This window comes from Acipenser ruthenus, chromosome 5 (assembly GCF_902713425.1).
Source record: "Acipenser ruthenus chromosome 5, fAciRut3.2 maternal haplotype, whole genome shotgun sequence".
Lineage (NCBI taxonomy): Eukaryota > Metazoa > Chordata > Actinopteri > Acipenseriformes > Acipenseridae > Acipenser > Acipenser ruthenus.
Genome location: NC_081193.1, coordinates 88,600,014 through 88,618,457, shown reverse-complemented (window position 1 = coordinate 88,618,457; position 18,444 = coordinate 88,600,014). Strand labels below are relative to the sequence as shown.

Below are 18,444 nucleotides of genomic sequence, written 5' to 3'. Positions count from 1 at the left end.
CTGGTTTCCAGATGTGCAGTGTGTCGCCTCTCTGGTTTCCAGATGTGCAGTGTGTCGCCTCTCCTTCACTCCACAGTGTCTAACAAACAAATGCTGTGGTGGGGATATTCAGGCTGCGTTCGTTTCAACACTCATTTTCTGTTTATTCATTGTCAAAGTCTTCAAACAACACACACAATTACTGTATACTCAACTGTAAATTAATCCTTTACTTTTTAATACCAGTAATCCTTGGAATAGGAACAGTAGGCTTTTTCTGTTTTGTTTTTTTTCTGCTGCTCGGTTTGGATGCTGTACTTGTCAAACACAGTTCTGAAGGCTGAAAGCTCTTCTGGTTGACTGCTTGCACACTTTCTGTTGTTTTTCCTTCACTAGCTTGTTTATTGCTCAATCTCTTCCTTGTACGGTGCTGTGTGGCTTTCGGTTTCAGTGGAATGCCGGGAACTAACGCACTCCGCGTATGCACTGCACAGCCTGAGCCAGCTGTTTATTCATTAGCTCAGTAAATAATGTTTGACCTCTATGTTTGTTATGCAAGTAAGGGTACTGAAGTGACTATCACCCTCATTAATCCTGAATCAGTGGTTCCTATGTTCAGTGGGGTTCCCTTTCAAGCAAGGAGTCGTCCAGTATTAGTGAAGGCAGCACTGCCCCATGCGAGCCTGATTCAGTTTCAGAGAACCCTACATTATTATTATTATTATTATTATTATTATTATTATTTGTTTATTTAGCAGACACCTTTATCCAAGGCGACTAGACTAGGATGTGTGAACTATGCATCAGCTGCAGAGTCACTTACAATTACGTCTCACCCGAAAGACGGAGCAAAAGGGGGTTAAGTGACTTGCTCAGGGTCACACAATGTGTCAGTGGCTGAGGTGGGATTTGAACCGGGGACCTCCTGGTTACAAGCCCTTTTCTTTAACCACTGGACCACACAGCCTCCTATACTTGCTGCATCCCCAGCATTGATCACTCCTGGTCAGTGACAGAGAGAGAGAGAACCACACTGTATCCACCTGCATTGATCACTCCTGGTCAGTGACAGAGAGAGAGAGAGAGATAGAACCACATTGTATCCACCTGCATTGATCACTCCTGGTCAGTGACAGAGAGAGAGAGATAGAACCACATTGTATCCACCTGCATTGATCACTCCTGGTCAGTGACAGAGAGAGAGAGAACCACACTGTATCCACCTGCATTGATCACTCCTGGTCAGTGACAGAGAGAGAGAGAGAGATAGAACCACATTGTATCCACCTGCATTGATCACTCCTGGTCAGTGACAGAGAGAGAGAGAGAGATAGAACCACATTGTATCCACCTGCATTGATCACTCCTGGTCAGTGACAGAGAGAGAGAGAACCACACTGTATCCACCTGCATTGATCACTCCTGGTCAGTGACAGAGAGAGAGAGAGAGATAGAACCACATTGTATCCACCTGCATTGATCACTCCTGGTCAGTGACAGAGAGAGATAGAACCACACTGTATCCACCTGCATTGATCACTCCTGGTCAGTGACAGAGAGAGATAGAACCACATTGTATCCACCTGCATTGATCACTCCTGGTCAGTGACAGAGAGAGAGAGAACCACACTGTATCCACCTGCATTGATCACTCCTGGTCAGTGACAGAGAGAGAGAGAGAGATAGAACCACACTGTATCCACCTGCATTGATCACTCCTGGTCAGTGACAGAGAGAGAGAGAGAGAGAGAACCACACTGTATCCACCTGCATTGATCACTCCTGGTCAGTGACAGAGAGAGAGAGAACCACACTGTATCCACCTGCATTGATCACTCCTGGTCAGTGACAGAGAGAGAGAGAGAGATAGAACCACACTGTATCCACCTGCATTGATCACTCCTGGTCAGTGACAGAGAGAGAGAGAGAGAGAGAACCACATTGTATCCACCTGCATTGATCACTCCTGGTCAGTGACAGAGAGAGAGAGAACCACACTGTATCCACCTGCATTGATCACTCCTGGTCAGTGACAGAGAGAGAGAGAGAGAGAGAACCACACTGTATCCACCTGCATTGATCACTCCTGGTCAGTGACAGAGAGAGAGAGAGAGAGAGAACCACACTGTATCCACCTGCATTGATCACTCCTGGTCAGTGACAGAGAGAGAGAGAACCACACTGTATCCACCAGCATTGATCACTCCTGGTCAGTGACAGAGAGAGAGAGAACCACACTGTATCCACCTGCATTGATCACTCCTGGTCAGTGACAGAGAGAGAGAGAACCACACTGTATCCACCTGCATTGATCACTCCTGGTCAGTGACAGAGAGAGAGAGAGAGATAGAACCACACTGTATCCACCTGCATTGATCACTCCTGGTCAGTGACAGAGAGAGAGAGAGAGAGAGAACCACATTGTATCCACCTGCATTGATCACTCCTGGTCAGTGACAGAGAGAGAGAGAACCACACTGTATCCACCTGCATTGATCACTCCTGGTCAGTGACAGAGAGAGAGAGAGATAGAACCACACTGTATCCACCTGCATTGATCACTCCTGGTCAGTGACAGAGAGAGAGAGAGAGAGAGAACCACACTGTATCCACCTGCATTGATCACTCCTGGTCAGTGACAGAGAGAGATAGAACCACATTGTATCCACCGGCATTGATCACTCCTGGTCAGTGACAGAGAGAGAGAGAACCACACTGTATCCACCTGCATTGATCACTCCTGGTCAGTGACAGAGAGAGAGAGAGAGATAGAACCACACTGTATCCACCTGCATTGATCACTCCTGGTCAGTGACAGAGAGAGAGAGAGAGAGAGAACCACACTGTATCCACCTGCATTGATCACTCCTGGTCAGTGACAGAGAGAGAGAGAACCACACTGTATCCACCTGCATTGATCACTCCTGGTCAGTGACAGAGAGAGAGAGAGAGATAGAACCACACTGTATCCACCTGCATTGATCACTCCTGGTCAGTGACAGAGAGAGAGAGAGAGAGAGAACCACATTGTATCCACCTGCATTGATCACTCCTGGTCAGTGACAGAGAGAGAGAGAACCACACTGTATCCACCTGCATTGATCACTCCTGGTCAGTGACAGAGAGAGAGAGAGAGATAGAACCACACTGTATCCACCTGCATTGATCACTCCTGGTCAGTGACAGAGAGAGAGAGAGAGAGAGAACCACACTGTATCCACCTGCATTGATCACTCCTGGTCAGTGACAGAGAGAGAGAGAACCACACTGTATCCACCAGCATTGATCACTCCTGGTCAGTGACAGAGAGAGAGAGAACCACACTGTATCCACCTGCATTGATCACTCCTGGTCAGTGACAGAGAGAGAGAGAACCACACTGTATCCACCTGCATTGATCACTCCTGGTCAGTGACAGAGAGAGAGAGAGAGATAGAACCACATTGTATCCACCTGCATTGATCACTCCTGGTCAGTGACAGAGAGAGAGAGAACCACACTGTATCCACCTGCATTGATCACTCCTGGTCAGTGACAGAGAGAGAGAGATAGAACCACACTGTATCCACCTGCATTGATCACTCCTGGTCAGTGACAGAGAGAGAGAGAGAGATAGAACCACATTGTATCCACCTGCATTGATCACTCCTGGTCAGTGACAGAGAGAGAGAGAACCACACTGTATCCACCTGCATTGATCACTCCTGGTCAGTGACAGAGAGAGAGAGAACCACACTGTATCCACCTGCATTGATCACTCCTGGTCAGTGACAGAGAGAGAGAGAACCACATTGTATCCACCTGCATTGATCACTCCTGGTCAGTGACAGAGAGAGAGAGAACCACACTGTATCCACCTGCATTGATCACTCCTGGTCAGTGACAGTGAGATGGACTCCTTGGAGCTGCTTTTGGTGACCCATCCTTTATTCCTGCTGTTTGCTCACTCGTAGTGAAGCTTGTATGCACTTTACCTGAGGTGAATGAGGAGGAAGTAAAAACTATCTTGAAACAATAATGATGTTGTTTTTCTTCCTCCTCATTCATTAATCACTTCTTATAAAATTCAGAATTCAGTCGACAAGATTTTAATCAATATTATGCTCTTAGACCTGAGTAGTGGCACCAAGGCAGTGCCCTAGCGCTGCAGTGGGACCTTGTTTTTCTCTCAAGCTGTGCTATCGCTTCGTCCTGACAGAGGGAGACTACATTAAGATGTTCATGAGGGGCCGGCCCATCACCATGTTCATTCCTTCAGACGTGGAGAACTACGAGGACACCCGGACAGAGCTGCCTTCCGAGAAACTCAAACTGGAGTGGGTGTATCCTTCCACATGACTGTCTGCCTGTCTGCCTGTCTGTCTGTCTTTCTCCCCAGTGGCTCGGTGGCTCTGTCCCTCTGTCTGTCTCCCTCTCCCTGTGTGTGTGAGCTCCTCTCCCCAGTGGCTCGGTGGCTCTGTCCCTCTGTCTGTCTCTCGCTCCCTGTGTGTGTGAGCTCCTCTCCCCAGTGGCTCGGTGACTCTGTCCCTGTGTGTGTGGGCTCCTCTCCCCAGTGGCTCGGTAGCTCTGTCCCTCTGTCTGTCTCCCTCTCCGGGTGTGTGTGAGCTCCTCTCCCCAGTGGCCCGGTGGCTCTGTCCCTCTGTCTGTCTCCCCCTCCCTGTGTGTGTGAGCTTCTCTCCCCAGTGGCTCGGTGGCTCTGTCCCTCTGTCTGTCTCCCTATCCCTGTGTGTGTGGGCTCCTCTCCTCAGTGGCTCGGTGGCTGTCCCTGTGTGTGTGAGCTCCTCTCCCAGTGGCTCGCTGGCTCTGTTCCTCTGTCTGTCTCCCTCTCCCTGTGTGTGTGGGCTCCTCTCCCCAGTGGCTCGTGGCTGTGTTCCTTGACTGGCCCGGTGCAGCTATGGGTACCGCGGGAGAGACTGCCGAGCGAACGTGTCCCTGCTGCCGACGGGTGAGCTTGTGTACTTCATCGCCTCCGTCGTGGTGCTTTTCAACTCTGAGGAGAGGACGCAGAGGCACTACCTCGGCCACACCGACTGCGTCAAATGGTGCGTCTCCCAAACTCCCATTGAACAGGGGACACACATCAGGCTGCTGAAGCCTTTGTGGGTTCTTTGTCCATTTCTGGTTTCATATTAAAATATGTGTGCAAAAAATATTCATTCAGCATATATTAAAATGTTTTAATTAAAATGGAATGTGATTCTTTGTTTTGTTTTAAGAATGCTACTGTAGCAGTGAAACACAGCCCTTAAATGTTCATTCAAGCATATTGCCATATTCACGTCCCTGGAATGTATTTTGACATCCACTTAGAAACCACTTGAAATTACAATAAGCAGAAATGCCCGCACTCTAATTGCTTTCCACAATGAAGCCGATGCACAGCCTACTGCAGAGTAATCCTGAAGGAACAGCAGCTGCACTGAGACACAGGAACAGCCGTGTGTTTCATTGAAGGAACAGCAGCTGCACTGAGACACAGAACAGCCGTGTGTTTCATTGAAGGAACAGCAGCTGCACTGAGACACAGAACAGCCGTGTGTTTCATTGAAGGAACAGCAGCTGCACTGTGACACAGGAACAGCCGTGTGTTTCATTGAAGGAACAGCAGCTGCACTGAGACACAGAACAGGCATGTGTTTCATTGAAGGAACAGCAGCTGCACTGAGACACAGAACAGCCGTGTGTTTCATTGAAGGAACAGCAGCTGCACTGAGACACAGAACAGCCATGTGTTTCATTGAAGGAACAGCAGCTGCACTGAGACACAGAACAGCCGTGTGTTTCATTGAAGGAACAGCTGCTGCACTGTGACACAGAACAGCCATGTGTTTCATTGAAGGAACAGCAGCTGCACTGAGACACAGAACAGCCATGTGTTTCATTGAAGGAACAACAGCTGCACTGAGACACAGAACAGCCGTGTGTTTCATTGAAGGAACAGCAGCTGTACTGAGACACAGAACAGCCATGTGTTTCATTGAAGGAACAGCGGCTGCACTGAGACACAGAACAGCCATGTGTTTCATTGAAGGAACAGCGGCTGCACTGAGACACAGAACAGCCATGTGTTTCATTGGAAGGGTTCAGACACTATTGATCCAGTTCAGTAAGCTTGTTCTTGTTGTCTTGCTTTGTTTTATCACAGCCTTGCCATTCACCCAGATAAAATCCGAATCGCAACGGGGCAGATCGCCGGGGTAGATAAGGATGGAAGGGTAAGTCAAAAATAACACCATCTTGGGCTGTATATATAGCACTTTTCACAACCAGGGCCACCACTTAGGGCTTTACAAAATACCACCTTAAACAAGATACAGATAAAACAACTTAACAGATTTAAAGAGAGTAAGTCTTCACAGATACAGATTTAAAGAGAGTAAGTCTTCACAGATTTAAAGAGAGTAAGTCTTCACAGATTTAAAGAGAGTAAGTCTTCACAGATTTAAAGAGAGTAAGTCTTCACAGATTTAAAGAGAGTAAGTCTTCACAGATTTAAAGAGAGTAAGTCTTCACAGATTTAAAGAGAGTAAGTCTTCACAGATTTAAAGAGAGTAAGTCTTCACAGATTTAAAACACCCCCTGAAGCAGAGCTCCTGGTAGAGATGAGGTGGTGAATCCACAGTGATCTAGTGTGTGGTTCTGGGTGCTTTGTTATTGACGTCTCTCTCTCTCTCTTCCTCGCAGCCCCTCCAGCCTCACGTGCGGGTCTGGGACTCAGTCAGCCTCTCCACCCTGCAGATCATTGGCATGGGCACCTTCGAGAGAGGGGTTGGCTCGCTGGCCTTCTCCAAAGCTGTGAGTCCCTGCTTCTTGCTGCACTGCTTTCTTACTGATGGTTTTGTTTCAGAGAATCGGGGTAGCCAGGCCTGGTTCAGCAGACTTAATGAAATTTATAATTAAAGTTCAGGAGGAGGGTCAGACACCAATCTCCGCATCACCAAGTTGAATCATTCAATTTACATATTAGCTAATTTAAATTGTTAGCACTATAAATACCCTCTTCACTTATCTCTCAGTTGCGTTTTTATTTCATCGTAACCCACCACCTCCCCATCTCCACCTTTCTTAATAACAGTTTTTATGTTTTATCAAATGGGGGTCTCAGCCTCGTCCAGTCGGCCAGGCAGCAAACCCTCAAACCAAGTTAGGTTTGATGCCAAATGAATGTGTATATACAGCATACTTTTCTGTTAAATCGCATACTCCGCATTCTCTACAATAAATATTTGTACTAAAACATTTTGTGATTGGTGTTTGTCCCGAACTACTGAACTGATATTCACATCCAGGTGCTCTACTCTGTAGTGTGCACACAAAGTTCAGGACTCATAGACCACATTCAAGACTTTATGAAGTATACATTTAATGAATCTTTAAGCTGAAATGCTGTTTGATACCAGCTGTATCCTTGTACTATAGGTCCTGAATTTGATGCGTCCTGTCTGTTTCTTCTAAACACAAGTGGGCATTGTGCCTGAGTGACTAATACCTGTGTTTACCCACCCACACAGACAGACAGACAGACGGACAGAAAGACACCCTACCCCCAGTTCTCGTTTGCGTGCCGGTCTGTGTTTTGCACGGCTGCCAAATGCCTCATGAACCCTCTAATTAGATGCAGTTTAAACAGCTGCTGCTCAGCAGATATTTCTTTTTTCCCCCAAGGGAAGTAGTATCTTTTTGTCAAGACAACAAAATGCATACGCTAGCAAAAAACAATGTACCTGAAAGAATGTCCATTGAATTGAATGAAAAGGCAAGGGAGGTAAGTATGTGCGTTATGCTACGTGAGGTATATTACAAACTCACCGGCCACTAATTACAGCAGTGATGGCTGCTCTGCACAGTTCAGTCGTGGCACGATGGCAGGCACTCAGCCTGGCTCCTATCTGATGGGTGAAGGTGGCTGAGCTCATGTTGGATCTCCACAGGATTCAGGGATCCACTTGTGTGTGATCGATGACTCCAACGAGCACATGATGACGGTGTGGGACTGGCAGAAGAAATCCAAGATCGCAGAGATCAAGGTGAGTGGAGCCGAGGAATTCAAACCAGGGGAGGTTGTGCAAGCGCAACGCGCCAGGACTGCACTGGGATTGCAGTGTTCTGTGCAGCAGCACTGACTCCCTGGTCCTGTTTCATCCGCAGACCACCAATGAAGTGGTGCTGGTGGTGGAGTTCCACCCCACAGATGCCAACACGATAGTGACCTGCGGAAAGTCACACATCTTCTTCTGGACGTGGAGCGGCACCTCCCTGGCACGCAAGCAGGGCATCTTCGGGGTAAGTGAGGCGGGCACTATTTGTGTTCGACAAACTAGACTAGATACAGCCCGAGACAGACTTGGGACAGAGGGCAGGAGAAACCTCTTTACACAGAGAGTAGTGAAGGTATGGATTGGGTTACCTAGCAATGCTGTTGATGCTGAATCACTGGGATCCTTTAGGAGCCAACATATTTTTCAGATTAACCTTCCACTAGAAACCAGACGAGCACTGATGGACAAATGGCTTGTTCGTAAACTTTCTTATATCCTTATCTTCTAATACTCCTGGCTGTCTATCTAATTGGGGGTCAGCTGCAGGCGATGTGTGGGTCAGGTCTTTAAAAGCATGTGTATTTTTTTTTTTGGATTACACCAGAAATACGAGAAGCCCAAGTTTATCCAGTGTTTGGCCTTCCTGAATAACGGAGACATCCTGACTGGTGATTCTGGGGGGATCATGCTGATCTGGAGCAAATGCACAGTGGAGTCCACGGCAGGCAAGGGACCGAAAGGTAATCAGCACTAAGGAACAAACTGAGACGCTCCAGCGTAAGGCTGGACACTACTCAGGATAAACACGATCAGGTTAGGTGTGCTCCAGGGCAAGGCTGGACACTACGCAGGATAAACAGGATCAGGTTAGGTGTGCTCCAGGGCAAGGCTGGACACTACGCAGGATAAACAGGATCAGGTTAGGTGTGCTTCAGGGCAAGGCTGGACACTGCGCAGGATAAACAGGATCAGGTTAGGTGTGCTCCAGGGCAAGGCTGGGCACTACACAGGATAAACAGGATCAGGTTAGGTGTGCTTCAGGGCAAGGCTGGGCACTACACAGGATAAACAGGATCAGGTTAGGTGTGCTTCAGGGCAAGGCTGGGCACTTGGTGCTTGGTGTTGGGTTAGTGTTTATTCTGCGTTCCCTTGCTTGGTTAGTGTTTATTCTGCGTGCCCGTGCTTGGTTAGTGTTTATTCTGCGTGCCCGTGCTTGGTTAGTGTTTATTCTGCGTGCCCGTGCTTGGTTAGTGTTTATTCTGCGTGCCCGTGCTTGGTATCGGGTTAGTGTTTATTCTGCGTTCCCGTGCTTGGTTAGTGTTTATTCTGCGTTCCCGTGCTTGGTTAGTGTTTATTCTGCGTGCCCGTGCTTGGTTAGTGTTTATTCTGCGTGCCCGTGCTTGGTATCGGGTTAGTGTTTATTCTGCGTTCCCGTGCTTGGTTAGTGTTTATTCTGCGTGCCCGTGCTTGGTTAGTGTTTATTCTGCGTGCCCGTGCTTGTTTAGTGTTTATTCTGCGTTCCCGTGCTTGGTTAGTGTTTATTCTGCGTGCCCGTGCTTGGTATCGGGTTAGTGTTTATTCTGCGTTCCCGTGCTTGGTTAGTGTTTATTCTGCGTTCCCGTGCTTGGTTAGTGTTTATTCTGCGTGCCCGTGCTTGGTTAGTGTTTATTCTGCGTGCCCGTGCTTGGTATCGGGTTAGTGTTTATTCTGCGTGCCCGTGCTTGGTGTTGGGTTAGTGTTTATTCTGCGTTCCCGTGCTTGGTTAGTGTTTATTCTGCGTTCCCTTGCTTGGTTAGTGTTTATTCTGCGTTCCCGTGCTTGGTTAGTGTTTATTCTGCGTGCCCGTGCTTGGTTAGTGTTTATTCTGCGTGCCCGTGCTTGGTATCGGGTTAGTGTTTATTCTGCGTGCCCGTGCTTGGTATCGGGTTAGTGTTTATTCTGCGTTCCCGTGCTTGGTTAGTGTTTATTCTGCGTGCCCGTGCTTGGTGTCGGGTTAGTGTGTATTCTGCGTTCCCCCTTTAGGATACTGCAAAGTTAAGTAAGAATAATAATGCCGCTGGTTTCCTTGGCTTGCCTCCCCTGCTCTCTCGAAGGTGTCTATCAGATCAGCCGGCAGATTAAAGCGCATGACGGCAGCCTCTTCACTCTGTGTCACATGAGGAATGGAACGCTGCTCACGGGAGGAGGCAAGGACCGCAAAATCATTCTCTGGGATCACGACCTGCATCCTGAACGGGATATTGAGGTAGGGATTTTTTTGTTTGTTTTCTGGCTATTGAAAGTGTTTGTCCCTGTTTGGGTTTTGCATGATTCTCACTTGTTTTGCTAATGTGATATTTGTGTTTTCTTGTGGGTATCTCAGCTATGGAAAGCCTGAAGATTGAAACGTCTTTTCTCATGAATTTGCCTCAGTCGTGCTTGACATTTTGTCGTGCACTCATGTTGCCTAAACGTGACGTTACTGTCAAACGTCGTCCTACACACCTTGCAAGCTGTGTTCTCTTGAGCTGTGTTCAAATTGCAGGTTCCCGACCAATATGGAACCATCCGAGCTGTGGCAGAAGGAAAGGGGGAAGAGGTTTTGGTGGGCACGTCCCGCAACTTTATTCTAAGGGGAACGTTTAATGATGGCTTCCAGGTAGAAGTGCAGGTGAGTAAATTAATACATATATTATTATTATTATTATTATTATTATTATTATTATTATTATTATTATTATTATTATTATTATGTATTTATTTATTTATTTATTTATTTTTTTTTAAAAAAGGTTTTTATCTTCAACTGTCCAAATCCCGTTCAAATCGAATTGTTTCAAACGGTTTCAATTATATACAATATTTATTTCAATTGGTTATTCTGTTGAGAAATTTCATGAGGGATGAGCAAAGAGAACCCGTGTTTTTGTGACTGGCTGTGATCTCATTGATCCATTTTATCCTGGGATGGGTGCTCCTCGATGGGATTTCAGTACTGTATGCGCTGGTTGTTAATGGCAGCCCCTGTCTCGCGTTTCTCCCTCACAGGGTCACACGGATGAGCTCTGGGGCCTGGCGTCCCACCCCTTCAGAGATTTGTTCCTGACCTGTGCCCAGGACAGACAAGTCTGTTTGTGGAGCTCCAGGGACCACACGCTCCAGTGGTCTAGGCTTTTAGATGTAAGACTTTATTATGATGACCCCACCCAAGAGAGATCTCCCGGCTCTGCCAAGCCCCAGTTGGATCGCTTATCTCAATAGAACTCATAGGCTGTGCCTTACCAAGCGATTGCTCCAATGTTCTGCATGTTCTCCTTAAACTTGTTTTTCCGTCCCTGTCTCCGGTTCTCTCTTACCTGCTCTGGCCTCTCCTCTCTCCCTCTGCTCTGACCTCTCCTCTCTCCCCCTCATCTCCTCTCCTCTCCTCTCCTCCTCTCCTCTCTCCTCTACTCTGCTCTCTCCTCTCCTCTGCTCTGACCTCTCTCCTCTGCTCTGACCTCTCCTCTCCTCTGCTCTGACCTCTCCTCTCCTCTGCTCTGACCTCTCCTCTCCTCTCCTCTCTCCCCCTCCTCTCCTCTCCTCTCCTCCCTCCTCTGCTCTGACCTCTCATCTCCTCTGCTCTGACCTCTCCTCTCTCCCCCTCCTCTCCTCTCTCCTCTCTCCTCTGCTCTGACCTGTCCTCTCCTCTGCTCTGACCTCTCCTCTCTCCTCTGCTCTGACCTCTCCTCTCTCCTCTGCTCTGACCTCTCCTCTCCTCTGCTCTGACCTCTCCTCTCTCCTGTCCTCTCCTCTCTCCTCTGCTCTGACCTCTTCTCTCCTCTGCTCTGACCTCTCCTCTCCTCTCTCCTCTACTCTGACCTCTCCTCTGCTCTGACCTCTCCTCTCCTCTCTCCTCTCCTCTCTCCTCTCTCCCCCTCCTCTCCTCTCCTCTCTCCTGTGCTCTGACCTCTCCTCTCTCCTTTCCACTCTCCTCTGCTCTGACCTCTCCACTCTCCTCTCCTCTGCTCTGACCTCTCCTGTCTCCTCTGCTCTGACCTCTCCACTCTCCTGTCTCCTCTGCTCTGACCTCTCCACTCTCCTCTCCTCTGCTCTGACCTCTCCTGTCTCCTCTGCTCTGACCTCTACACTCTCCTCTCCTCTGCTTTGACCTCTCCACTCTCCTCTCCTCTGCTCTGACCTCTCCTCTCTCCCCCTCCTCTCCTCTCTCCTCTCTCCTCTGCTCTGACCTGTCCTCTCCTCTGCTCTGATCTCTCCTCTCTCCTCTGCTCTGACCTCTCCTCTCTCCTGTCCTCTCCTCTCTCCTCTGCTCTGACCTCTTCTCTCCTCTGCTCTGACCTCTCCTCTCCTCTCTCCTCTACTCTGACCTCTCCTCTGCTCTGACCTCTCCTCTCCTCTCCTCACTCCCCCTCCTCTCCTCTCCTCCCTCCTCTGCTCTGACCTCTCATCTCCTCTGCTCTGACCTCTCCTCTCTCCCCCTCCTCTCCTCTGCTCTGACCTGTCCTCTCCTCTGCTCTGACCTCTCCACTCTCCTCTCCTCTGCTCTGACCTCTCCTGTCTCCTCTGCTCTGACCTCTCCACTCTTCTCTCCTCTGCTTTGACCTCTCCACTCTCCTCTCCTCTGCTCTGACCTCTCCACTCTTCTCTCCTCTGCTTTGACCTCTCCACTCTTCTCTCCTCTGCTCTGACCTCTCCTGTCTCCTCTGCTCTGAACTCTCCACTCTTCTCTCCTCTGCTCTGACCTCTCCTGTCTCCTCTGCTCTGAACTCTCCACTCTTCTCTCCTCTGCTCTGACCTCTCCTGTCTCCTCTGCTCTGACCTCTCCACTCTTCTCTCCTCTGCTCTGACCTCTCCTGTCTCCTCTGCTCTGACCTCTCCACTCTCCTCTCCTCTGCTCTGACCTCTCCACTCTCCTCTCCTCTCTCCACTCTTCTCTCCTCTGCTCTGACCTCTCCTGTCTCCTCTGCTCTGCTCTGACCTCTCCACTCTCCTCTCCTCTGCTCTGACCTCGCATCTCTCCCTCTGTCTCCAGGAACCTGGACACTGTGCTGAATTCCATCCCAGTGGTGTGGTGGTGGCGATCGGGACACACTCAGGAAAGTACGTTCAGAGCTGTGCTGTTCCCATCTCCGCTATGTTCTGTAAAACAATATTTCAAGGGCAGCAATATTACAAGGACGCTGTCAGATGGGTTATTGTGAGGGATCTACTAGCAGTGTGCTACTCGTCTCAACACTGTGTTTGATCAAACAAAACAGTGAGTATTTCTAGTGACCACTGGCACAGTCACAGAGGGAGACTGAACAGAGAGGGGCCTTATTCTTGAGCTGGTTATTAAATGATAATGACAGCGCACATGCTGGGCACTGGAGGCAGGCAGATCCCCCTGAGTGAAACTAGCACAGCTGTTGCAACACAGCTGGAAGCATTAGGCAGTGACTCCCTGCTCTCTGGCAGTGACTTGCTGCTGGGACAAGCCCTTACACGTTCCAGCCACAGCAAACATGCTTCAAACCGGGGTAACACTGGCACTACCAAGCAAGAGGCCTGTTTACTTAGTGCTGGTGAAAGGGGCTGGGTGAGGGCAGGAATTCCACTGGCAGAATAGTCACTCTCTCTCTCTCTGAGATGGAGCAGATCACACACACTGAGCTTACACACACACACACACACACACCACCCTGACTCAGCAGCTGACAGTACAGCCCAGATCAAGGCAAAGGCAACAGTAGTACCTTTTAACCCTTTGCAGTCCATTTATTAAGTGCACGTCAGGCACGTCAGGTCTAATTAATTTTCACACGCGCAGTTAATTTTAGACGCGCTGTTTAAAAGTATTTTTTTCCACAGTCAAACGGGTTTAAATGGCCCTGCATATCAACAAAGCACTCACTAGGCATCTCCAGCCCCGCTCCACCCTTTCGTTCGCTATCGCTTTCACCTATGTAAGAAATAAATAATAATAATAATAATAGTCGTACATACCGATCAATCATCTCCGGATCACTCGTTTTATCACCAAACTCCTCAATAATGCGATCCAAGTCATTATTTTATTACTATAACATTTGAAAAAAGCTCTGCAAATGTCTGTGATAGTCTCTGTGCGCTGACGCACTCAGTCAGCTTGTTTACTATGCCGCCCCGTTATCTGATACCAGGGCCATATGTATGACTATTCATGAGATACGCCGACAAAGGACCTGAGAGGAATAATTGCAATGTCGGACCCAGTCCGACAATGGACCGCAAAGGGTTAATACATTTGAAATAGGTCGTTATCCGCTGTGAATTGGGTCAGTGTCCTATCAGAACGTTTTAAAGAGACACCTGGACAGACAATGACTGCTTCCCAGCAATTAATCAGGTGACCAGCAGCTCTGTTGTCGATAGCAGTGAGCACCCAGCAGCCTCTCTGCCCTCAGAACTAACACCCCTATTTTGTTGTCCAGGTGGTACGTTCTGGACGCGGAGAGCAGAGATCTGGTGGGGATTCACACAGATGGGAACGAGCAGCTCTCAGTGATGCGCTACTCCATAGGTAGGCCTTTTATTTGTTTTCATGATAAAACTCAGTCAGGAAGACAGATGTTCCGGCTGGAGCATTCTGTAAGAACATAAGAACATAAGAAAGTTTACAAACGAGAGGAGGCCATTCAGCCCATCTTGCTCGTTTGGTTGTTAGTAGCTTATTGATCCCAGAATCTCATCAAGCAGCTTCTTGAAGGATCCCAGGGTGTCAGCTTCAACAACATTACTGGGGAGTTGGTTCCAGACCCTCACAATTCTCTGTGTAAAAAAGTGCCTCCTATTTTCTGTTCTGAATGCCCCTTTATCTAATCTCCATTTATGACCCCTGAAATCTCCATTTATGACCCCTGGTGCACTCCACAGCACAGCAAAGACGGGACTGCAAACCCTTTGTTTGCTTGCCTCATCAGTTTTTAGTTCTGAGTGAGTGTTTTGAAGTTGTGGATGTGTTAATTTTTGAATGCAAGGTCCACCGTGTGACAGAGTGGCATGTCTTTTCATATTCAGCGGTGCTTGTTAGTGAGCGATGATGCCTTGTGTCAGAGTGGCATGTTGTTTCAGATTCAGCGGTGCTTGTTAGTGAGCGACGCCTTGTGTCAGAGTGGCATGTTGTTTCAGATTCAGCGGTGCTTGTTATACCCAGGAGCTCATATCCAGGAGCTCATACCCAGGCTGGAGCGTGTGGCTCTCTGGGGCTGACCTCATACCCAGGAGCTAGTGTTGATTTCACTCCTTTTAAAAGAAAGCCCCCCAGTAAATAGGATTCGTCTCTTAATCCGCTGCTTGAAAACAAACAGAAACTTGGCAAAAAAAGTTCTACATGTAATTGCCAGCTTAATTAATTTGGAGCATATGCTGTTGGCAGGCAGCAAAGCTTTTACAATCTCAGGGCATTGTTCCACATTCGTGACATTAAAGCGTACTGCAAATCTGTAAAAATGTGTGTGGTTTTAAGAGTGAAGGACTGGCATGGGGTATACTGTTACTTTAATTACTATAGTGATAGCTCCGCCCACATACATAACGCATGTCTGCGACTAGTTAGATGGATGATACAGCTACTGTACTGTAAACCAGCAACGCTGTGTCTAGCTGCTCAGTATAGAGCTACTGTACTGTAAACCAGCAACGCTGTGTCTAGCTGCTCAGTATAGAGCTACTGTACTGTAAACCAGCAACGCTGTGTCTAGCTGCTCAGTATAGAGCTACTGTACTGTAAACCAGCAACGCTGTGTCTAGCTGCTCAGTATAGAGCTACTGTACTGTAAACCAGCAACGCTGTGTCTAGCTGCTCAGTATAGAGCTACTGTACTGTAAACCAGCAACACTGTGTCTAGCTGCTAAATTATATGATTAGCTTCAATTAGATGTTTCTGAGGAAGTTATCTACAATATTATAATAGTCGCTGTCAGTTATCGGTAGGTAATTGAATATTATATGTGCCTGTTTAAGTCTGTGATGCAGCTGTTAATTTCCTGTGGATTACATCTTGACTCCACAGATTTAAGGGTTCTCTCCAAGGTAAGGGTGAGGCTCCATGAACACCCTTTTCTGGCGCTGTGTAGACAGAACAGTACATCATGAGCTGAGAGATTAGAGGTACTGAAGATGGCAGCAGTGTGGAGTAGTGGTTAGGGCTCTGGACTCTTGACCGGAGGGTTGTGGGTTCAATCCCCAGTGGGGGACACTGCTGTTGTACCCTTGAGCAAGGTACTTTACCTAGATTGCTCCAGTAAAAACCCAACTGTATAAATGGGTAATTGTATGTAAAAATAATGTGATATCTGTATAATGTGAAATAATGTATAATGTGATATCTTGTAACAATTGTAAGTCGCCCTGGATAAGGGCGTCTGCTAAGAAATAAATAATAATAATAATAATAATAATAATAATAATAATACTGAGATGGAGATTAGGTGGGAGGTGGAGATTAGGTGGGAGGTGGAGATTAGGTGGGAGGTGGAGATTAGGTGGGAGGTGGAGATTAGGTGGGAGATGGAGATTAGGTGGGAGGTGGAGATTAGATGGGAGATGGAGATTAGATGGGAGGTGGAGATTAGGTGGGAGGTGGAGATTAGGTGGGAGATGGAGATTAGGTGGGAGGTGGAGATTAGGTGGGAGATGGAGATTAGGTGGGAGGTGGAGATTAGATGGGAGATGGAGATTAGATGGGAGGTGGAGATTAGGTGGGAGGTGGAGATTAGGTGGGAGATGGAGATTAGGTGGGAGGTGGAGATTAGGTGGGAGGTGGAGATTAGGTGGGAGGTGGAGATTAGGTGGGAGGTGGAGATTAGGTGGGAGGTGGAGATTAGATGGGAGGTGGAGATTAGGTGGGAGGTGGAGATTAGGTGGGAGATGGAGATTAGGTGGGAGGTGGAGATTAGATGGGAGATGGAGATTAGGAGGGAGGTGGAGATTAGGTGGGAGGTGGAGATTAGATGGGAGGTGGAGATTAGGTGGGAGGTGGAGATTAGGTGGGAGATGGAGATTAGGAGGGAGGTGGAGATTAGGTGGGAGGTGGAGATTAGGTGGGAGATGTCATCCATTCCAGGTTTCAATACGAGCTTGATTAGCCACAGTGTGTGTTGTAGGTAACAAGTTCAGGTGTGTTTTATTAAACTTGTATCAAACCACTATGCAGTGGGGGTCTTCTTTCCATCCCTGTGATAGAAACTAGTGGAGGGAGAGGTGATAGAAATCGAAAGGCCTCAGACAGTTGGACCAAAGGGTTATTACTGTATATGATCATCAACAGTGTATTCATAATGAAATAAACTTCAGTAAAATCCAGCCTGGGTTTGACCCCCTTCCTCTTTCTGTCTGTTCCTCTTGCAGATGGCTCCCTCCTGGCAGTGGGTTCCCATGACAGCTTCATTTACCTCTACACTGTGTCCGACAACGGCAGGAAGTACAGCAGATCGGGAAAGTGCACTGTAAGTGAAGACGATGCGCCCCAGAGCAGCAGTGCTGATTATAACAGAGTAGAGATGCAGCAGGAGGTCCAGAGGGTATTACAGTCTCTGCTGAGCTACAGTGTGCATTGCAGCAGGAGGTCCAGGGGGTATTGCAGTCTGTGAGCTACAGTGTGCATTGCAGCAGGAGGTCCAGGGGGTATTGCAGGCTCTGTTGAGCTACAGTGTGCATTGCAGCCGGAGGTCCAGGGGGTATTGCAGGCTCTGAGCTACAGTGTGCATTGCAGCAGGAGGTCCAGGGGGTATTGCAGGCTCTGAGCTACAGTGTGCATTGCAGCAGGAGGTCCAGGGGGTTTTGCAGTCTGTGAGCTACAGTGTGCATTGCAGCAGGAGGTCCAGGGGTTATTGCAGTCTCTGTTGAGCTACAGTGTGCATTGCAGCAGGAGGTCCAGGGGGTATTGCAGTCTCTGTTGAGCTACAGTGTGCATTGCAGCAGGAGGTCCAGAGGGTATTGCAGGCTCTGAGCTACAGTGTGCATTGCAGCAGGAGGTCCAGGGGGTATTGCAGTCTCTGTTGAGCTACAGTGTGCATTGCAGCAGGAGGTCCAGGGGGTATTGCAGTCTGTGAGCTACAGTGTGCATTGCAGCAGGAGGTCCAGGGGTTATTGCAGTCTCTGTTGAGCTACAGTGTGCATTGCAGCAGGAGGTCCAGGGGGTATTGCAGTCTGTGAGCTACAGTGTGCATTGCAGCAGGAGGTCCAGGGGGTATTGCAGTCTGTGAGCTACAGTGTGCATTGCAGCAGGAGGTCCAGGGGGTATTGCAGTCTGTGAGCTACAATGTGCATTGCAGCAGGAGGTCCAGAGGGTATTGCAATCTCTGTTGAGCTACAGTGTGCATTGCAGCAGGAGGTCCAGAGGGTATTGCAGGCTCTGTTGAGCTACAGTGTTTATGTCTGTGTTTTATTGAAAAAACAGTTGGGCTGCTAATTCTATTTATGAACTAG

The 18,444-nt window shown here is 48.3% G+C and overlaps 1 protein-coding gene across 2 annotated transcripts in view; it reads left to right on the top strand.

The window, feature by feature from the left end:
- LOC117403008 (echinoderm microtubule-associated protein-like 4) overlaps positions 1 to 18,444 on the top strand; it is a 110,131-nt gene that overhangs the window by 81,039 nt on the left and 10,648 nt on the right. For both annotated transcript variants that reach the window (XM_059024736.1, XM_059024735.1), the window contains exons 8-20: positions 4,178 to 4,301; positions 4,872 to 5,021; positions 6,125 to 6,194; positions 6,664 to 6,774; positions 7,911 to 8,006; positions 8,128 to 8,262; positions 8,623 to 8,758; positions 10,112 to 10,263; positions 10,543 to 10,668; positions 11,046 to 11,177; positions 13,027 to 13,094; positions 14,447 to 14,535; positions 17,365 to 17,462. In XM_059024736.1, the coding sequence (XP_058880719.1) occupies positions 4,178 to 4,301; positions 4,872 to 5,021; positions 6,125 to 6,194; positions 6,664 to 6,774; positions 7,911 to 8,006; positions 8,128 to 8,262; positions 8,623 to 8,758; positions 10,112 to 10,263; positions 10,543 to 10,668; positions 11,046 to 11,177; positions 13,027 to 13,094; positions 14,447 to 14,535; positions 17,365 to 17,462 (1,487 nt within the window). The remainder of the gene's footprint in view (positions 1 to 4,177; positions 4,302 to 4,871; positions 5,022 to 6,124; positions 6,195 to 6,663; positions 6,775 to 7,910; positions 8,007 to 8,127; positions 8,263 to 8,622; positions 8,759 to 10,111; positions 10,264 to 10,542; positions 10,669 to 11,045; positions 11,178 to 13,026; positions 13,095 to 14,446; positions 14,536 to 17,364; positions 17,463 to 18,444) is intronic.